Source organism: Carcharhinus amblyrhynchos, chromosome 11 (assembly GCF_965287045.1).
Source record: "Carcharhinus amblyrhynchos chromosome 11, sCarAmb.v2.hapA, whole genome shotgun sequence".
Taxonomy (NCBI): Eukaryota; Metazoa; Chordata; class Chondrichthyes; order Carcharhiniformes; family Carcharhinidae; genus Carcharhinus; species Carcharhinus amblyrhynchos.
The window spans coordinates 6213559-6234773 of NC_137334.1; the positions used below are offsets into that span (position 1 = coordinate 6213559).

Sequence of the window (21215 nt, forward strand, 5' to 3'; positions counted from 1 at the left end):
CTGGTAAAGACTAAAGAATAGCTTATAACTGTAGTTACGTAGTTCCACATTTGTGCAGGAAGGAATGCAGGTGCTAACGTTTGTGCATCAAGTATATAAAGTATTTACTTGAGGTATCATTTGCCTACCAGTTCAGGTTTAGTTTGCATTGATTCTGAGTTGTGTCAAAGTAAAAGCTACAAAAGTGGAATCTTGTTGCTAAGTTCTTCATTTGGGGTGTCATTCAGTTTTTTTGGTTATTTTGTTATATGGTTCCCCCAATGAGATCATAACAATCATTAAATACTAATTAATATTTTCTATAAGTACTTGTTTAAAGAGGAATGCAATAACTTGCTGAGCAATATTTGAAGGATTTTGAGTAGGAGAAGGAGGCAATTTGGCAATTGAACCTGTGCTGACCGCCAACAATCTCACCCAGGCCTATTTCCGTAACCACACACATTTACTCTGCCAATCCCCCTGAAACAGAGGTAATTTAGCATGGCCAATACACCTAACTGACACATCTTTGGAGCGTGGGAGGAAACCGGAGCACCTGGAAGACACCCTAGGTTGGAATTGAACCCAGATCTCTGGCACTGTGAGGCAGCAGCGCTGACCACTGTGCTATCGTGCTGCCCATGGAAAACTTTGGAATTTGGGGAAAATGTTTGATGAGCTCCTTGAAAGGGGAGAAGGATTGAAGACAAACAAATCTGCTCTGCTATTTCGCCTGTAGCAAAGAGGAAATCTGAGGAGCACTGGCAGGGTTTCGGCCACCTCCCCTCCTTCTGCTTGTGGTCTCACTAGCAGAAGCAAATGTAGCACGAAAAGGAAGTTAGAACTGGCAAGGGCAAACCGTGCTTTGATCAAAGAAAATCTGAGCTGCACGTAAATTAAACCAGTAATTTAAACAGTTTGCGGTGAGTTTCTATTTCAGTCCCTTTCATTTCTAATCGTAATGTGTAGGGAACACTATTGGGATAGCAATCCAATAAATAATACTTAAAAGCTGCTTGTTTAAACAGAGAGGCCTCTCGTATCTTGTTGCTATGGAATTATTTGGAGCTTTTAGTGTCTCAAGGCCACTGCATCTAATGTTTCCTGCAATAACTGTTACTGAATCTTTCTATATAAGAGCTACATATTTTGTGTTGTGGTGATTTAGAAAAAAAACATGGCTGATAGATGATGTTTTTAAAACTTATTTGTTGGTAATGTTGGGATAAATAGCTGGGAGAAATTAGTGAGAACATGTGGGACCTGCAGTAACATCAATAAAATCAGTCATTAAGCTAATTTCATGCAAAAAAAATCAGTTCACTTAAAGTGTTTAAAGAAATGGAATAAAATGAGAAACAGATGAAAAAAATTGCTGGTCAGAATCCTTTTACATGAGCTCTGATAATGCAATTTTTAAAGAGTGTACTGATTGCAGCTATCAATGCAGTCTCTTAACTTCAGTTTACTTTTGTGTGTGAATTTTAATGTGTGGGCTCTTGACACTGGCTATTATTGACAGCTTTCCCAGGTTTAACGTGACGTGTGCAGAATAAAGCTGTCTACACTAATGTGCCTCAGACGATCATCCCTACTGCACACCTTCCGTATGAAACTGGATTGATATAGTTGCTAATTAATGTAGCAGTTCTCTGCTGTGGGTCCCTGGTCGCTTGGAACCCCAAATTCAACTTGTTTCATGTAGTTGTTGTATATTTTGCTAAGTGTGCAAATGAGCAGTATACAAACAGTATTATTAAAAGTTAATCAGATGTGAAATGAAGTGCAAGGAAATGGCAAAGTTTTGTATCCAGCAGCCACCTTGGCTGCCCTCTTGCAGAGCATTTGCTACAAAATGCATTTAATCAGAGTAATCACACCAAATATATTTGTGTCTACTTCAAATAAGGAAGCCCTGTGGGAACATTCTTCTTGCGTTATTTTTGATTTCCTTGTAACTACTCAAAATGCTTTACCAGATTGTACGAACAGAAATCAATAGACCACTCCTTAAAAGGCTGACTGGCCAGTATTGTGCATTTTTATGGAAGGCTCCTTTTGCATTTCTCTGTTCAAATCACGGGGCTCAGTTCAGGAAGTTGATTGTATAGCTTTTCCTTTATCCAACATTGGTACAAAGTTTCTAGAAAAAGCCAATGAACACAAATTCTAAAATTACCTATACGTGAGAAGTGGTGTAGACAAGAGCTAGAATTCACCCCAAATATGGGCCCACAGCTCATGAGCGGCAATAAACTGGCAACTTATTTCAAATAAATAATGGTTCAGCTTGTGGAAAATAAAAGCCTGCACTGGTGTGTGTAATATTCTCAAGCTGCTGAAGCAGGTTCCTCAGACAGGGTAAAGGGAGTCTCTCCACAATCTGGGAGTGTTTGATGCTGGAGCACAGATGCCCGAGATGCAATGCTTTCCATCTCCAGCACCAGCCTTCCTCACCTTGGCATGTACAAAACTCACATTTTAAAATATGCAGAAAGGAAGCAACAGAATTTTCCAACTGCAGTAATTCATCTCTGTTCCTCAGTGGTGGGACTTTTGAAAAGTCAACTTATCAACTATGACCTTGCTTTTGCTGTTTGGTCAGCCAACAGTAATGCTGCTGAATATTTAAATCTGATCCAAGCTTTTTTTTAAAAATAATATTGTATTTCATTGAGGACAGGCAGTTTTTTTTTTCCCAGTTATTTCTTTGTCGCTGCCTCGGAAAAACAACCAGCATAATTAAAGACCCCGTACACCCCAGACATACTCTCTTCCACTACCTTCTGTTGGAAAAAAGATACCAAAGGGAGGACATGTACCAAGTGAAGAACAGCTTCTTCTCTGCTGCCATCACTTTTGAATGGACCTACCTCGCATTAAGTTGATCTTTCTCTACATCCTAGCTATGACTGTAATACTGCATTCTGCACTCTCTTTTGTTCTGTATAAGCAGTATGATTTGTCTGCGTAGTGTGCAAGGAACGATACTTTTCATTGTATACTAATATGTGTGACAATAAATCAAATCAATGGGTCAAATGTTTCATCCAAAGTGTAACTGAATCTTGGATCACGTTGTTCCATCCTCAGAACATGCCGATTGCAACTGGGATGCTGCAGTGAGAGATACTATCAGCATGATCGGATCAAGGTTAGAGGGAGTAATCACCCGGGGACGTGCACATTTTGGAATGGAGTGCCGTTGAGAGCTTGATGGAGCAAATTGTCTCCTGGCACCATTGTGCCAGCTGCTCACACGTAAAACTACCCAAGGAACAGAGCAGCTTATACCCATTGAAATGTGTCTCAGTGGAGAAAATAGGCAAAATGATGATTCTATAAAGCAGATGTTGTAGTAATGAGATGGTCTTATCAGATCAACAGCTGTATAAATGATATTTCTACATCTTAACGAGTAATACATTTGCTGAAAAGAGAGACATATTGCCAAAAACTTTTATCTTGCACTCATCAGGACAAAAACAAGAATTTCAAATGTCAAAGAATCACCACAATTTATACTATAGGAGAAACGAGTGTTGATTGCTTGGCAGGCTGACTCTGGTTGACTGAGGTGTTGCCATGGAGAAACCAAATGGGAACTAAAGACTCCCCAAGCTCCCAGGTAATTAAAAAAAGGCACAAAAATAAAGAATGCTGTAAAATCTTGGCAGGTCTGACTGCATCTATAGGGAGAGAAAACATACTTCCACCTTCTTCCGTCAGGAAAAAGATACAAAAGTCTGAGGTCACATATCAACTGACTCAAGAACAGCTTCTTCCCTGCTGACATCAGACTTTTGAATGGATCTACCTCGACCTGTGATCTTTTTTGACAGCCTAGCTATGATTGTAACACTACGTTCTGCACTCCTTTCCTTCTCTACGAACGGTATGCTTTGTTTGTACGGTGTGCAAGAAAGAATACTTTTCACTGTATTCTATTACATGTGACAATAAATCAAAGCAAAAATCAAACATTTCAAGTCTGTTTGTCTCGTCATCAGAACTAGAGTAGGAGAATGTGTTAGCTATTAATCTGCAGCTGTAAGAGATTGCAACAAGATGTAGCCACCTTGAGAACAAAAGACAGATGGCCTGATGTGGGAGGGGAGGAGGGGCATGGTTTCTGCACTGAGACAATAAATATATATGATTTTTTTTAAAAAGGGTTTAAAATGAAGAAGGGTCACAGTCTAAAGTTGTTGAACTTGGTATTGAGTCTTGAGGGCTGTAACGTGCCTAATCGGAACGTGAGATCCTGCTCCTCCAGCTTGCATTGGGTTTCACTGTGGAGCGTTGCCGCAGGTCGAGGATGGGTATGTGGATATGAGAGCAAGGTGTAAGAACCAACTTGTCAACCTCCAGTAGTATAAATTAGTTGTGATTGTTTGAAATTTGGCATTCTTGTATTTGCTCTGATGAATAGAAGATGGAAAACTTCGGGAACGTGTACCTCTTTACAGCAGTATTCAAATTCTGTATTACCAGACTATTGATGTTTTACTTTATTTTCTAGGGCTTCTGAACAACAGAATGATATAGCTAATCGATGTGTACAGCTTCACGGTGGATGGGGATACATGTGGGAATACCCAATTGCGAAGTAAGTCTTGTATGATCATTTGCAGTTGCTTTAAAGGGAAGACGAGGCTGAGAGGGAGTTTTTTTTCTCTCCACCAATGTCTGTTGAAAATGTGATGCTAAATCTCTTGTGCTGGTGGTCATGGTATGTAAGATGATCCTTCATTTCCTAAGAACAATAGCATTTGAAGGCTACAAATTATAATTAAAATACTAGCTGTGATCATTTAGAGTGTAATAGTACAGTGATAGAACATTGGAGGTTAGAATGTAATTGGTTTCAGCCTGGAGATTAGATCTATAGGTTCAAAACAACCAGCATTTAAGATTATTTTGCATATGTGTTAGAGAATGACGTGGCCAGTTTGACTTGTTGGTGTGCAGATTTTTTTTTTGTTTTTTGCAGCAAGGCATCTAATATTAACCTATCTGCTCTAGTAGTTGTTTAGAAAGTAATTAGTAAATTTTGGTGTCAAATGAGATGTTTACTTTATAACTTGGTCTGTCTCTTTTAGTGGAGATGCTGGCGTTGGACTAGGGTAAACACAGTAAGAAGTCTCACAACACCAGGTTAAAGTCCAATATGAGACTTCTTACTGTCTCTTTAAAGCCATTACTCAAATAATTGCTGTTTTAGAAAAAGATTGTTCTGTGTCTGCTGTTTGACAGGTACGTGCTGGATACAAAATATTTTCGTATAAAAGGAATCAAAATCCTATGTTATAGATTATGATAACATTTAGCAAATTTTCTACCAAAATGTTTAGTCTTACTGATGGATTTCCTTCCACAAAGTTCCTGCAATTTTTTCTGATGGGAGTATCTTACCTAGGCCCTCTACCCTGCTCTATCCCTGTAACCCCATATATTTACTATGGCTAATCCATCTAACCTGCGGGAGTGTGGGAGGAAACCGGAGCACCTACAGGATACCCATGCAGACACGGGGAGAACGTGCAAACTCTGCACAGTCACCTAAGGCCGGAATTGAACCTGGGTCCCTGGAGCTATGAGGTAGCAGCGCTAACCACCATGCCGCCCCTCATAACTGCTTTGGCACATTCTAGTTTGTGAAAGGGCACTATTGAAATGCAAATCTTTCTTGCTGTCTGAGACTTGCCCTCCTGCCCCTTAGGCTGTGAGCAATATCATGAATGATTTGCCAATATTGTATATTAGGTTCATTGTCTGGCTGCATTTACCTGGATCTTACCTGGCTTACAACAAAAGCTCTTCTTGGGAAGGTTACATACACATGAACTTTTTAATCAGTTTTTTACTTTGAGAAGTGATCTGTTTTATCAAAGCAAGCTTTTAGTCAGTCTCTTAGGTCTCCTGAATTACATTAACTTGTCAGCACCATTTATACAGCCAATTGAAGACTAGAGCACACTGTTTCCAGCTATCACTTTAGAAGTAACAAACAATAGGATTTCTGCACACTGATGGAGGGTCCACTAGCAGATTGTAAAGAAATTGAGTAAAGTGAAATTACTGACCAGTTTCTATGTTGGTTTGCACCCGCAAGATTTGGTGCTTAGAATCATAGAATGAGACTACATAGAAGGCGGCCATTTGGCCAGTCATGCTTGTTCTGGCTCTTTGAAAGAGTTATCCAATTAATCTCATTCTACTTCCTGCTTGAACCTAGGCATTGTAAATGTTTCTCTTTCAAATATTTATTCTATTCTATTTTTAACATTCCTATTGAATTATCTGGCACTGCCTTACAGACCAGAACAATATATTCTCCTCATCTCCCTTTTTTTGCCAATTACCTTAAATTGATGTCTTCTGAAACCAATCCCACTGCCAATGGAAACTTTTGTTATTTACCCTATCGGACTCCTTCCTAATTTTGAATGTTTCCATTATGTTGCTGCTTAACCTTCTCAATCCCAAAAAGCCTCAAGCTCTCTAGTCCCTCCAAGTAACTGGAGTCCTTTGTACCCTGATACCATTTTAGTAAAATGTTCTCTGCATTCTCTCCCAAGTCCTTGCATCACTAATAAGTCATGACATCTGGATATGAGTGACGGCTTGGTCTGATATCCCTTACCCGTTTATTCTGAGAGCCACAACCCAGTGCCTCTGAGAAAGATAGCAAAATGTCTGCTGAACAATTACCCGCTGCTAATCCACCTCTTTTGGTACCAAAATGTGTTTTTGTAGAATCATAGCTTCCCTCCAGTACAGAAGAAGAACATTTGACCCATTGAGTCTGTACCGACCACATCCCACCCAGGCCCTATTCCCGTAACCCCACGCATTTACCCTGCTAATCCCCCTGACAGTCGGTGACAATTTAGCATGGCCAACCAACCTAACCCGCACATCTTAGAACTGTGGGAGGAAACCAGAGCATCCGGAGGAAACCCATACAAACACAGGAAGAAATGTGTAAACTCACAGTGACCTGAGGCTGGAATTGAATCTGGGTCCCTGGCACTGTAAGGCAGCAGTACTAACCACTGTGCCACCATGCTGCCTAGTTGAACATAAGAACATAAGAACATAAGAAATAGGAGCAGGAGTAGGCCATCTAGCCCTTCGAGCCTGCCCCGCCATTCAATAAGATCATGGCTGATCTGTTGTGGCTCAGTTCCACTTTCCCGCCCTCTCCCCATAACCCTTAATCCCCTCTCTTATCAAGAACCCATCAACCCGCTTCTTAAAAATATTTAGCGAGGCAGCCTCCACCACTTCAACGGGCAGAGAATTCCAGAGATTCACCACCCTTTGAGTGAAGAAGTTCCTCCTCAACTCCGTTCTAAACCGCCTCCCCTTTATCTTGAGGCTGTGCCCCCTAGTCCTACTGTCTTTTTTGAGCGGGAAGAGTCTCTCCACCTCTATCCTATCCATCCCATTCATCATCTTATACGTCTCAATGAGATCTCCCCTCATTCTTCTAAACTCTAACGAGTACAAGCCTAGTTTATTCAGCCTCTCCTCATAGCTCAATCCCCTCAACTCCGGTATCAGCCTAGTAAACCTCCTCTGCACTCCCTCCAGGGCCAAAATATCCTTGCGCAGGTGCGGCGCCCAAAACTGGGCGGAAGGTGAAGGTGAACCACATCTAGATTCTGCCTAAAGTGCACGTCTTAATCTGAATTCTGTATTCTGTATTTGGGAGTTTCATAGCTTTTTTTCAAAAGGTCGTGTTTATGTCAATAGGAGGAGAAAATACAGGGTAGAAAATAGACAGAAGTTTTGTAATTCTTTATAAAGTTATTAATTTAGAGAATTTAAAAACGGGCAATTATGTAGATTAGTGATTCTCATACATTAAAAGTGCACTATATATCTTACGCCAGCTTTTTTTTTCCAGGTCCTTTGTGGATTCCCGTGTTCAACCAATTTATGGTGGTACAAATGAAATAATGAAAGAGCTTATTGCTCGAGGAATTGTAAGTGACTGATAAAATGGTAGTAAAATAATGTTGCTGTCAGAAGTAACTCTACAATCTGAAAACTTGCACTCATACCTAATAAGTTCATCCAAAGATGAAGGAAAATCTATATTAATTATAGGATATTTTAGAAATGAGAACTTGAATATTGACATAAGGAACCTAGAACTTCCTTTTTCTTGTTGCACCTTAATGTGCCTTACGTAATGTTTCAATGCAGAATCAATACTTTGTGTTTTAAATGTAATCTATTCTGTGTATTTCATTTTGTTTACTTGCTGTTTGTGGAATCGTGGAAGCAAAAGCCAGTCTTGCTGACAGTTTCAAGAGCCAACTGCAAGATGTTCCAGTTTTAAAACTGATCCACAAATCCATATTTAATTGTTGAGGTAGGGAGCCAGTATATTGGGTGGAATTCTTCCAAAAAAATTCTAAGTGCAAATTCGCAGGAAAACTGGAGTAATTTGAGTTTTTTTCAATGGGAGTTCACACCAGAATCTCCCACACTCTGCACTGCAGAGGCTACCAGCGCAAATATCATTAAATTTCAGGGGGTGGGACCTTGCCCCACCAGGAAGGCTGAAACCAGCAGGCCTCTGCACATATACAGTGGTCGACCTCCTCCTTTTGTTGAATAGCTCAGAACCCCTGCAGTGCTGTCCCTCAAGCAACGTCCTCTGCCCACCCTACAGCTCACCCCGATTATTGGTCTCCCTCCTTCCCCCGTCGATCCCAGGGCAGCAGGGTCCTGTCCCATTGGGGTCTGTCCACCATAGGCCCCCTTCTACTATATGCCCCCATGCCTGATGGACAGTGCCAAAGTGTCCTTGGGCAGTAATGGGGACATAGGCTGACACTGCCAGGGTCCTTGTGCCCAGGCGGCACTGGCCCCCCAGAAGGCCCTAATTACCCCCTCCCTTCACTCCCATGAGGTCATCCTGCTAGTTCTCTGAAAGTGAAACACTCTGGTGTGGTGGGAGACTAGCGGGTCCGGAGAATTCAGTCCCGGGCCTGCTAATCACATTTAGATGACATTAAAAATAGATGCAAGTAACTTGCATGTCTTCCCACCAGTTTCCAGTGCAGATCTGATGGCGTGAGAATTCTGGCACTGGGAGATGTGCTTGCAGTGGGAACGCATGTGCTAATTGTACACATTTCTGGCCGTGTGATTTTTTTTTTTTTCCCACCCCTCTGTGCTCGAAAATTAGTGTGGCAGGATGGGAGAATCGCCCCCATAATGTTAGTGTTTCCTTTCTAGCTGAATGGTTAAGCAACTAAACAAAATGAACATCAATTTTGAAAAAGCTGGAACATGTTAAGTGTTCCATTGCTTTTTTTTAAACTGAGTTTAATGTTTCTTGTGTGTGAACCTGTATTTTAAAGTGCTAATGGAAACTATTCTGATCGCACTGTAACAGAATTAAACATGTATTCAGAATTTGACATAAAATTTGTTTACTTGAATTGTTTACACGCAGTATAATAACAGTTCTCAGCCAAATGTTTGAATTGAAATGAATATTTACTGATGCAATCATGCAGTGATTAAATATGCAAAATTGTCAACCATTGAAGTCTGAAAGCTCCTTCAGTAGTAGACTTGAGGTAAATAAGGTGCCAGTTCTCGTCTCATTGGTTGGTAACATGGGACCAAGATGGGCCAGTGCATTCCTGATCCAAGAGAAGTGAGTCAGCGGCTTTGATAGAGAGTGGGTTTGTATATGAACTCCATTCTTGTGCCTCCCATTTGACACAGCCTCCTGATACACTCAGTCCAGGCTCGTACATGAGAAATGTATGGTGAAATGCCAAAGTGAACAGCCCCAGTAGAACTGTAGCTCAGAGGGAAAGAAATCTTACAGTTAAAACAACCTAATTTTAAAAAATTCTAATGGTCTTTTCTGATGTCATGGGATACATCTGCACTCCCATACGGATGAATTGTAATGTGACACAATTGTAATGCCAATAATTCTTAATTTCCAGCTGTAAAAAAGAGTGCTTGAATTTATATATTGATTTAAAATGTTTATATTCAAAGGAATGCTTACTTTGAGATTTCAATAAAAGAAAGTGACCATTTGCTCTGTTTACTGTAAATTTAGTCTTTATATTTGATAAGATTAATAATAGGAATGTAGTCTGTACAGGATTCCAGATGAAAAAGATTAGAATTGAGGCTACATGAAATTCTGGTTGTCTAACACTGATTTGAGGGATTAAATTACTTAAAGGAGAAGTTTATAGCTGACCACGTAACCTATTTTAATTTCCATGATTACATATTTATAAACACATTTAGCGGAAACAAATTCTGCAATAGTGTTTTACTTCCAATTAATAAGCAGAAATTGGTTTGTAGCATCCCTACAGTACAGAGGACGGCCATTCAGCCCATCAAGTCTGCACCAAACACGATCCCACTCAGGTCCCATCCCCTTAATCCCACCTATTCACCCTAACAAAGGGGCAATTTAGCATGGCCAGATCAACCTAAACCTTGGATCATTTAAACAATAAGAACATAAGAACATAAGAAATAGGAGCAGGAGTAGGCCAACTAGCCCTTCGAGCCTGCCCCGCCATTCAATAAGATCATGGCTGATCTGTCGTGGCTCAGTTCCACATTCCCGCCCTCTCCCCATAACCCTTAATCCCCTCTCTTATCAAAAACCCATCAACCCGCGTCTTAAAAATATTTAGCGAGGCAGCCTCCACCACTTCAACGGGCAGAGAATTCCAGAGATTCACCACCCTTTGAGTGAAGAAGTTCCTCCTCAACTCTGTTCTAAACCGCGCCCCCCTTTATCTTGAGTCTGTGCCCCCTAGTCCTGCTATCCTTTCTGAGCGGAAAGAGTCTCTTCACCTCTACCCTATCCATCCCATTCATCATCTTATACGTCTCAATGAGATCTCCCCTCATTCTTCTAAACTCTAACGAGTACAAGCCTAATTTATTCAGCCTCTCCTCATAGCTCAACTCTGGCATCAGCCTAGTAAACCTCCTCTGCACTCCCTCCAAGGCCAAAATATCCTTGCGTAAGTACGGCGCCCAAAACTGCACACAGTACTCCAGCTGCGGCCTCACCAATGCCCTATACAGCCGCAGCAAGACCTCCCTACTTTTATATTCAATCCCCCTCGCGATGAAGGCCAGCATCCCATTCGCCTTCCTGACCACCTGCAAGCTGGGTTTTTGCGACTCGTGCACAAGGACCCCGAGGTCCCTCTGCACCGTCGCCTGCTGCAGTTTTTCTCCACGTAAGTAATAACCCTTCCTACCATTATTCCTACCAAAGTGGACCACCTCGCACTTGCCAATATTAAATTCCATTTGCCATTTCCTGGCCCATTCGCCCAGCCTATCTAGATCCTTCTGTAGACTCTCCCCACCCTCCGCACAATTTGCCTTTCCACCAATCTTGGTGTCATCAGCAAATTTCGACACCCTACACTCGGTTCCCTCCTCCAGATCATCTATATAAATGGTAAATAGCTGAGGCCCCAGCACCGACCCCTGGGGCACTCCACTAGTCACCATCCGCCAATCCGAATAGCACCCGTTGACCCCCACTCTCTGCCTCCTATTTGACAACCAGTCCTCTATCCACGCTAACACCCTACCCCCAACTCCATGTCCCCTGACCTTCTGCAATAACCTCTTGTGAGGTACCTTGTCAAACGCCTTCTGAAAATCAAGAAAGACCACATCCACCGGCTCTCCTCTATCCACCGCCCTAGACACATCCTCATAGAACTCCAGTAAATTTGTCAGACACGACTTCCCTTTAACGAAACCGTGCTGCGTCTGCTCTATCAAGCAGTTCCCCTCAAGATGCCTCACTATTTCCTCCTTGGTGACGGATTCTAACATTTTACCTACAACAGACGTTAAACTAACAGGCCTATAATTCCCCGCCTTTTGCCTGGCACCCTTCTTAAACAACGGCGTAACATTAGCCGTTTTCCAATCTTCCGGCACTTCCCCGGAATCCAGCGACGTCTGGAAAATAACCACCAAGGCATCCACTATCACCTCCGCCATTTCTTTCAGGACCCTCGGATGCATTCCATCCGGTCCTGGGGACTTGTCCACAATCAGCCCCTCCAGTCTGTCGAGACTCATAGTAATTTAAATGCCTGATTGATTTGCTGGGTAACCAACTGTAAATTGCTTTCTGGAAGAAGCAAAATGATTCATAAACTTCACCTAATGAGATGGTTTATTTTATTGATTTTATACCATCTGCAGAGGGAAAATTATCTTTTAAGTAAGTTAATTTTATAAGTACAAGTAGGCTTACATTAACACTGCAATGTGAAAATCCCCTAGTCGCCCCACGCTAGCATGTGTTCGAGTACATGAGTTTAGCATAGCCAGTGCACCTAACCAGCACGTCTTTCAGACTTTTAAATGATGGCTCTATAAAGTAAGATCCTTTTAAAATCTTCAGGCCGACTTGTATATTGCATTAGCTGATAAGTTGTTAACATTGTGGTTTGCTTAACATCCTTGGTTGGAAGGGGAAGATTCAGATTTGCCTGTTGCTTTTTGCTGTGCTCTTTGCAGAAAATGATGTGTTGGGAGGGGGACAAGATTGAACTTGTTTATAATGGCCTTCTATCAGAGAGCCTGTTAACACTAGCTGATGCTTGAGTGAGATACTGGAAGGCATCCAGTACCTCTGCACCATCAAGAAAATTGATGAAGCAAAAGTAAGTTATTGGCCTGGCTTTTGGTGATGTAAATTGTTATGTGATGGGTTTATTTTAAGATAATAATTCCTGGTACGATAAAAGCAGACTTGTGAATGAAAACCATAGTGTGAACTACAAACCCTCTGGATTCTTTAGAGTTCTGCTATCACAGAATAAGAAACTTTAACGTTACCACAACAGCCAGCAACATTTGTTTGAGTCAAACCCAGAAACAACTCAGCCTTGTTTAGCATGAATTGCCAATGAAAGGAAAACAATTAAAAAGTGGTAAAACAAAGTAATGATAGCCAAGAGATTACATGAACTATATCTACTAACGTTGAACTATGTTACTAGATATGTAATCCAGAGGGCTGGCCTTATAATCCAGAGAACATGATTTCAAATCCCACTGTGGCGCTTTGAGAATGTGAATTCAGTTTTTTAGAAAAATAAACCTGTAACTTAAAGGTTGACGTCAGTAAAAGTGACCATGCAGTAATTAGCATAGAAAATAAGAGCAGGGGTAGGCCATTCAGCCTTCGGAAACTGCTCCATCATTCATTGTGATCATGGACGATCATCCAACTCAGGCTGTTCCTGCTTTCTCCCCATGCCCTTTCATCCTTTTAGCGCCAAGATCCAAATCTGACTCCTTCTTCAAAACAGTGTTTTGGCCTCAACTGTTTTCTGTGGTAGAGAATTCCACAGGCTCCCCACTGCCTGTGTGAAGAAATTTCTCCACATCTCAGTCCTAAGTAGTCTATCCCACATCGTTAGATTGTGACCCGTGTTACTGGAGTCCCCCACGTCAGGAACATCCTTCTTGCATCTACTCTTGTCTAGTCCTGTTTGAATATTTTGGTTTCTATTAGATCTCTGCTCATTCTTTTAAACTCCAATGAATATAATCCTAACTGACTCAATCTGTCCTCATACGTCAGTCCAATTGATTGTGTTAAAAATCCAATTAGTTCACAGCTGTTCTTCAGGGAAGGAAAAGTGCTGTCCTTGCCTGGTCTGGCCTGTATGTCCCACATCAAAATAACTGATTCTTAACTGTCTGCTGGTGTGGACTAACAAATCACTCATTTGTATCAAACTGCAATGGTGAGGTGGCACATGGGTGGCATAGTGGTTAGCCCTGCTGCCTCATAGCTCCAGGGACCTGGGTTCGATTCCCAGCTTGACTCACTGTTGGTGTGGAGTTTGCACATTCTCCCTGTGACTGCATGGGTTTCCTCTGGGTGTTCCAGTTTCTTCCCACAGTCTGAAAGAAATGCTGGCTAGATGCATTGACCATGGTAAATTCCCCCTTGTGTACTCAAACAGGTGCTGGAATACGGCAACTCGGGGTTTTTCAGAGCCATCTCATTGTAGTGTTAATGTAAGCCTACTTGTGACACTAATAAATAAACTTTAAAACTTTAATGGATTGATAATAAATGCCATCCTTGCCAACAACACACACACAGCAGATTGTTTAAATTGTAATGCATCATGCCATTAATTGGCTGAGTTACCCAGGAAATAGCAGGAAAATATCCTGCTGTAGTTAAAAATGGTATTCGTTATGAATTCAGTGTAATTTGCGTATAGTCTAGCTGGATTAAATGGAGCCATCACCAACCTGAACAATCATTATTGCTATGAGCAAACAAGTTATCTTGATTTCCTCAATATAAAACATTTGTCATGAAACAAAATTCATTCAGCCAATTTAGTACACTCTGATTTCTCTTGATCCAATTTAATACAACTGTTACATCTCAGTAAGCCTGAAAGCACGCAGTAAAGTTACAATGGTTATTTATTACATTTCTGTCTTGAAATGATTAGATCAGTTGCGGTGGTCTTGTGTTTATGGTCTGAAACTGACTGAAGAATTAACGGCTAGGTTGCAAGGGTCACCAAATAACTAACTTGAGTCTTTGTCTTGTTGGACTGAGCAACTAGAAAATCAAAACAACTTGACAAAGGAGCTCTTACTGGAACTAAACTCTGGTATTTTCTTGGCACTTGACCAATATCAGGATCAAACCACATGTACAATTGCGGGTGCAATCCTCAATGTCCTTGTTCACCAATTTCCCAATGCTATTGGGATACCTCAGTTTCGCTGTTTAAGTTATAGTTACTACAGTCTTCAGGGACCACTGTCATATAGAAGGATGGTCATTGTCCTGTATTTTTTTTTGCTTAAATATAAGGTATGTTTAATGCCTCCCCCCCCTCTTTTCCAAGCTCAACACATGTTCCTTCCCTCTTTAATAAATTACTTGGCAGTTGTGCCCAGCACTTCTTTGTTCTTGCAGTCTCTAATTCTTAACCCATCATGTTGTCTGATTAAATACCCATTGATATTTGAATTTCCTTTGTTTGCTGTGAAAGGAAAAGATTAGTGCATGTTGTGATCCTCACAGTGACAAATGGAGTTGCAAATTTCTTTACTTTTAATCACAACATTTCACATTTTAAGACTTCCACATAACTATAATTGTTCAGGTAGGTAACGGCTCCATTTAATCCAGCTAGACTAAGCACAAATTTACCTTGAATTCATAATTAATACCATTTTAAACTACAGGATATTTTTCTGCTACTTCCTGGGTAACTCAGCTGATTAATAACGGCATGATGCATTATAATTTTTAAACGTTTCAGATTTTCACTGCAACACCAGAAAAAAACATTGTAACTAAACACTATTTTTGAAGGCAACTTGTACTTTAAACCACAGAACAGAACTTCTTCCTTTTTACTTTCAGCACAACTGAAAAAGCACAAGTCACAGGTAGGCTTTACACTGTGTGTTAAGTATATACGAACATTCAGAAAAGCAGGATTAGGCCATTTGACTCTTCTATCTGATTGTGGACTCAACTCCACATCATTTTTGACTCCTATGTTAGCCAATAATTTAGCAACTGCTGCCTTTTAAATAGTCATTGATCTGCCTCCATGCTTTCTGTGGAAGGGAATTCATAGACTGATGATACCTGAAGAGAGAAAACTTGTCATTTCTGTATTAAATAGGAGACCCCTCAATAAGGCCACCTCACAATCTTCTAAACTCCCATGGATACAGGTCCAACCTTTCCCCAAAGAAATACCCCTTCTCTGGTATCAGTCAAGTGAAGTAACCATTAAATTCTCCCAGAATTTCTCAGAAACCAGTCAAAATTGATTCTTAGCTAATGACGGTTTAATTACAACCTTTTCCCAGCCTAGAAATGTTTATCTCCAGAACAGACTTTCATGTTCTGAGTTTTCTTGTAGACATTCCTCTAGCTAGAGCTAGGTAAATCTTCCAGCCTCATTTTAACTCCCCATGCGATTATTTTCTTTTGAATCCCAGTGCAAGCTTCCAACCACATTCCTATGCAGTGACCACAGCATCTTGCGGCCTGTAGCTGCTCGCCCTTAGATCAAGGCAGGCTAATCTGTCTGTGATATTCAATGATATTTTAGGAAAGTCTCCAACCCTCTGTCATAATAGCTTTCTTCATACTCTTCCCTTCTCAAAGCCCATTTCAATGGCAACATGAATCACATGGGTAGAAATGCTAAGGGCTTGAGACCCCAAACTCCCTTTTATCTTGGAAATAAATTGTTTAAAGCACAACTGTTTACAACTGGATATCCCCAACATCTTTGACAGATTTTGGAGACTCAGTCTTCCCAGTGGATGTGATAACGCTGGAAAGGATGCAGAGGAGATTTACCAGGATGAGCTAATTATGAAGTGAGATTGGATAGGGTTGTTTTCCTTGGAATAGAGGAGACTTGGTAGGGGGGGACATGATTAAGATGTATAAAACTATAAGGGGCATAGATAGTCGGGGAAAACCTTTCCCTTTGGTGGAGGGATCAAGATAAGGAGCAGGAGGTTTGGCGGCGATGTGAGAAAAAACTTTTTCACCCAAAGAGTGTGAAAGACTGTAACTCACTGCCTGAAAGGGGTGGTAGAGGTAGAGACCCTCATCACATTTAAGAAGTATTTAGATGCACACTTGTGATGCCAAGGCATTTATGAGCTAAATGCTGGAAAATGGGATTAAAATAGTTGGGCAGTTTGTCTTTGACCGCCACAGACCTGATGGGCCGAAGGGCCTTTTTCTGTGCTGTAGACCTCTACAATTCTAAAAGCAATCTATCCTTGGAGCCATTTTTCCTTTTTCACCTTCCGAGACATCCCAATCCCCCTTACTCCAAACAGCCTTTCTACTAGATTATTTCAAAGAAAATGTTACAGGGGTGTTGGGGGTGCCCAACTAGAACCACACGGGATATGCATTCCTACTGAGAAGCAAAGCAATCTGTCTGCTCAGGCTTGCTGTAGACAGAAATCAGGTAACCTAACTCTTCGTTTTACCCCAAACTAAAGCTAGACACAAAACATAATCGTAACCTCATAATTGTAACATGTGACCTTGTGGAGGAATGCCCACTTGGAATGTGATTTGAGATAAAACACATTAATTCACTCTGCAGCACATTTAGACCCACCACCCATGAACAATGATGAATTAAATCTTAGTGTTCAGAATGGAAGAAAAAAATGATGTTCTGTTTGATAAATCTAAACCTAGTTATCACAACTTAAATGCATTTGGAATTTGTATTTTGCACTACAGAGCAATTTTCAAGATGAAAAGACCATTTATAATACTGTTTCTAAAAGTGTGACACATGATTAGAACTTTACAAATTTACAATAAAATAGAACTTTGTTTTAAATCACAGAAGGCCTTTATTGTTGTTATTGTTATCATTTAATGTAATTATATCGAATTTCATTCATAGGGTTTAGGTACTTTTTTTTCTCAATAGTTATACTACTTCAGGAACATGATTTTAAAAATCCACAGAACTGTTAAGCCAGTCTGTGAAGTCACTCTGCAGTAGGAATAAACTATTCCGAAAGAACAAAACGGCACAGGAACAGGCCCTTTGGGCCAGCAAGCATATGCCAGTCATGTTGTCCTACCTAGATCAACCAACTCTATTCCCTGCCTGTTCATGTGCCTATCCAGATAAGTCTTAAGTATCGCTAACATATCTGCCTCAACCCCCTCACTTGGCAATGCATTCCAGGCCCCAACACCCTCTGTGTAAAAAAAAAAAACTTCCCCCGCTCATATCTACTGAATCTTTTTCCCCTTGCCTTGAACTTGTGCCCCCTTGTGATAGCCATTTCTGCCCTAGGAAAAAGCTTCCGACTGTCCACCTTATCGATGCCCCTCATAATTTCATAAACTTCTATCAGGTTGCCCCTCAGCCGCTATCTTTCCGGGGAGAACAATCCCAGTTTATTCAACCTCTCCTCATAGCTAATACCCTTCATAAGGCAGCATCCTGGAAAGCCTTTTCTGTACTCCCTCCAAAGCCACCACATCCTTCTGATAGAATTGAACACAGTATTCCAAATGTGGCTTAACCAATGTTTTATTTAACCGTAACGTAACTTGCCAACTTTTATACTCGATGCCCTGGCTGGATCAAAGTTCTGGAAGTCCCTCCCTTGCAGCACTGCAGATGTACAACTTGAGGACTTCAACGATTCAAGAAGGCTGCTTGCTCAAGGGCAACTCGGAATGCCCACATCCTGGAATTGAATTAAAAAAACGGAACATGCTGGAAATACTCAAAAGACCAGTGGAGAGAAAAACAGAATTAGTGATTTAAATCAATGATCTGACGTTAGAATTGGAATGACTGCTGAATCTGCTTTTTCATGGAACGTGTCAGGAGTACTCCTTGCTTTTCTTTGCACGGTGCCATTTAACATGCACCTAAACCAGGATGGGACAGATAGGACAAACATCTCGTACGAAGGACTGCACCACTAATCATAGAGTGGTTATAGTCCCAGATAACCATGGTCTACTTTGAAGGGGAGAGCTGACTGGAGATGACCTGAGAATCACCGCACCTCAGGTAAGGGGTGAGGTGGAGGAGGTGGGCACGGGAATATCGGCCTAGATTTTGTGCTGGGGTCCTGGATTTGAAGTAAGATTTTTGTAAATGTAATGGTGTGTGAATTCATCAAACTTTGGTCCACACTTTGAAAATGCCCAGTGGTACGATCTGCTTTCTAGCAATCCTGAATTGTGTCTGGAAAGAACACTTTGAACCGTATTACCCTTGTTCTGCTTTCTGTGCAAAGGAAACCCCTTGCCACACATTATGGTTTAGTTAAAATATTCCCACTCTTCTAAACTCACAGGTAGTTTTCATCCCTACAGCAGTGATTGTTTAACAGTGGAAAGTGCTACCATTAAAGTAAAAGACTGAATCCTAGAAATAAGATTAGTCAGCACCTGTAGCCACAATCCAGGTTTGAAATTGCTGTGATGAAGCAGCATAAATTGTATTCCACTTCAACTAAATGGAAGTTGAATTTTATTAGCAGTTTGGGAAAGGAACAAGAATATCAGTAATTAATAACTGCGAGTGAAACAGTGAAACAACCTCACTTTAACAATTGCTAATCTTCACGTGGCATCTTTTACATGCTGTAACCTTGCCAGGGGAGAGAGCACTAACTAAGGTGTTGAAAGGCAGGGTCAAAGAAGGAAGTTTAGACAAGGTTTTTGTAGATTGAGAGAGAGAGAGCAAAAGGTGCTGTGGAGAATTGCAGAGTGTATGGCTGAAAGCTGGCTGCTTGAACAGAGACTGAGAATGTTTAAACTGAACCAAATAAATGGAGCTAGGTAATCCAATAATCATAATGTGAAGGAAGGTACCTCTAATAAAGCACTGTAGATTCTCAAATTAACTGAAAATGAACCATAAAACTACATCATAATCTAATTTTCAAGAACACAAAAACAGAAAATGCAGGAAAATCTTAGCAAGTCTGACAGCATCTGCGGAGAGAGAGAGAATAGAGCCAATGTTTGGCGTCTGGCATCCAGCCTGAAAACCTTTGGCTCTATTCTCTGTCCGCGTATGCTGTCAGATCTGCTGAGATTTTCCAGCATTTTCTGTTTTTGTATTCTACTTTTTATCTCCTTTTCAAGGATGCAAGTGAACACCTGAAGTGCCTGCTGATTGCAGAAAGCCTCAAGATTCTTGGTGATGCCCCTCCAGAGCCACCTTGGACACTTAACAGAGAGGTCAGGTGAGACTTTAAGATGGTGCATTGATGGTTATCCTGGTTTGCAGCCAGCGCTGGACGATATCCATTCCCGTTGGTGTTTTTGTCCCTGATGTTCGTTCCCTGCCCAGTAAGCAGGGTTGTGTTCTTGTTGGGTGGGGTGCCATGCTGTGTTCAGGAAGGACGCTGTCGGAATACAGCACTCCCATTGATTGGAGATCCCTGTGTTTCGCGGTTCACGAAAGTTTGGTCCTGGTGCAGAGACCTGATCAGAACCAGGCCGTGGAACGAATAATTTAAACGGGTTTTAAAGAACGATTGGGTTTTATGTCCTGTTCTTTAACGGAATCCGCAGAAATCCGTTAATGATCACTTGCGCTACATTTCAGTGTCCAAGGGCGCCCCAGAACAACCAAGGCAAGAAGTTATATGAATGAAATTACTCTGCTTCAGCCTTTTCCACTGCTCGTTTGTAATTTGCCCCTAACATTTATTTTAAAAGTGGTTTTGTCGTGAGGATACATACATTTCGATTATTATATGTAGCACTTTTTTCTTAAAGATGTTGAGTTTCCTTTGAAATTCTCATCCCTTTCCGGTAGAAAAGTAATTTAAATCGGGTTTGTTTTGTGGAAGAGTGAGTTTTAAATGATGAAATCATTTGTACTGCTCCTTTGTTCCGGAGCCAGTGTTAGAGACCATTGTAAATGTGATTGGAATTAGTGTCCATGCACCAGTTCTTAAACTTCCATTGCTCGTGTGAAGTTCCTCATCGTAAGTATACTTGACATTTGTGGCATTTAGTTTTTTGTTGTTGTCTCAAGCACTGAACATGTAACGAAGTTTTAATTTCTAAGTAGCGATTCTAATTAAGGGATTGCTGCTGTCCAGAGAACAGTACCTCCAATCATTGGTGTGGTTTACTTTATGGGGAATTACAGATTTGGCAAACAATTTAAAATTTAAAAAACTGGGGAAGTTGAATTGCGGCTAAGTTTTGTATCCCATATTTAAAAGATTTAATAAATTCTAGGATATGTTGAGATGAAAAGGGAGGAAGTGTTGGAGGTTTTAAAAAAAACATTAAGGTGGACAAGTGCTCAGGGCCAGATAGGGTCTATCCCAGAATACTGAGAGAGGCAAGGGAAGAAATTGCTGAGGCCTTGGCCAAAATCTTTGTATCCTCTTTAATCACGGACCAGGTACCAGAGAATTGCAGAGTAGCCAGCGTTGTTCCTCTGTTTAAGAAGGGCAGAAGAGACAATCTGGGAAATTACAGGCCTGTGAGCCTTACATCAGTGGGGGTGGGGGGGGGGCGGAATTATTGGAGAACGTTCTTAGGATCAGGATGTTTTGCATCTGGAAGAGAATAGGCTTATTAGTGATTGGCAGCATGATTTTGTGAAGGGGAGGCTGTGTCTCAGAAACTTGAT

At 41.1% G+C, this 21215-nt stretch overlaps 1 protein-coding gene across 1 annotated transcript in view; it reads left to right on the forward strand.

The window, feature by feature from the left end:
* acadl (acyl-CoA dehydrogenase long chain) overlaps positions 1 to 8389 on the forward strand; it is a 55778-nt gene extending 47389 nt beyond the window's left edge. The window contains exons 10-11 of the mRNA XM_080198498.1: positions 4505 to 4591; positions 7898 to 8389. Coding sequence (XP_080054624.1) covers positions 4505 to 4591; positions 7898 to 7988 — 178 coding nt within the window. The 3' untranslated portion in view covers positions 7989 to 8389. The remainder of the gene's footprint in view (positions 1 to 4504; positions 4592 to 7897) is intronic.
* Positions 8390 to 21215: the final 12826 nt, after the last annotated feature.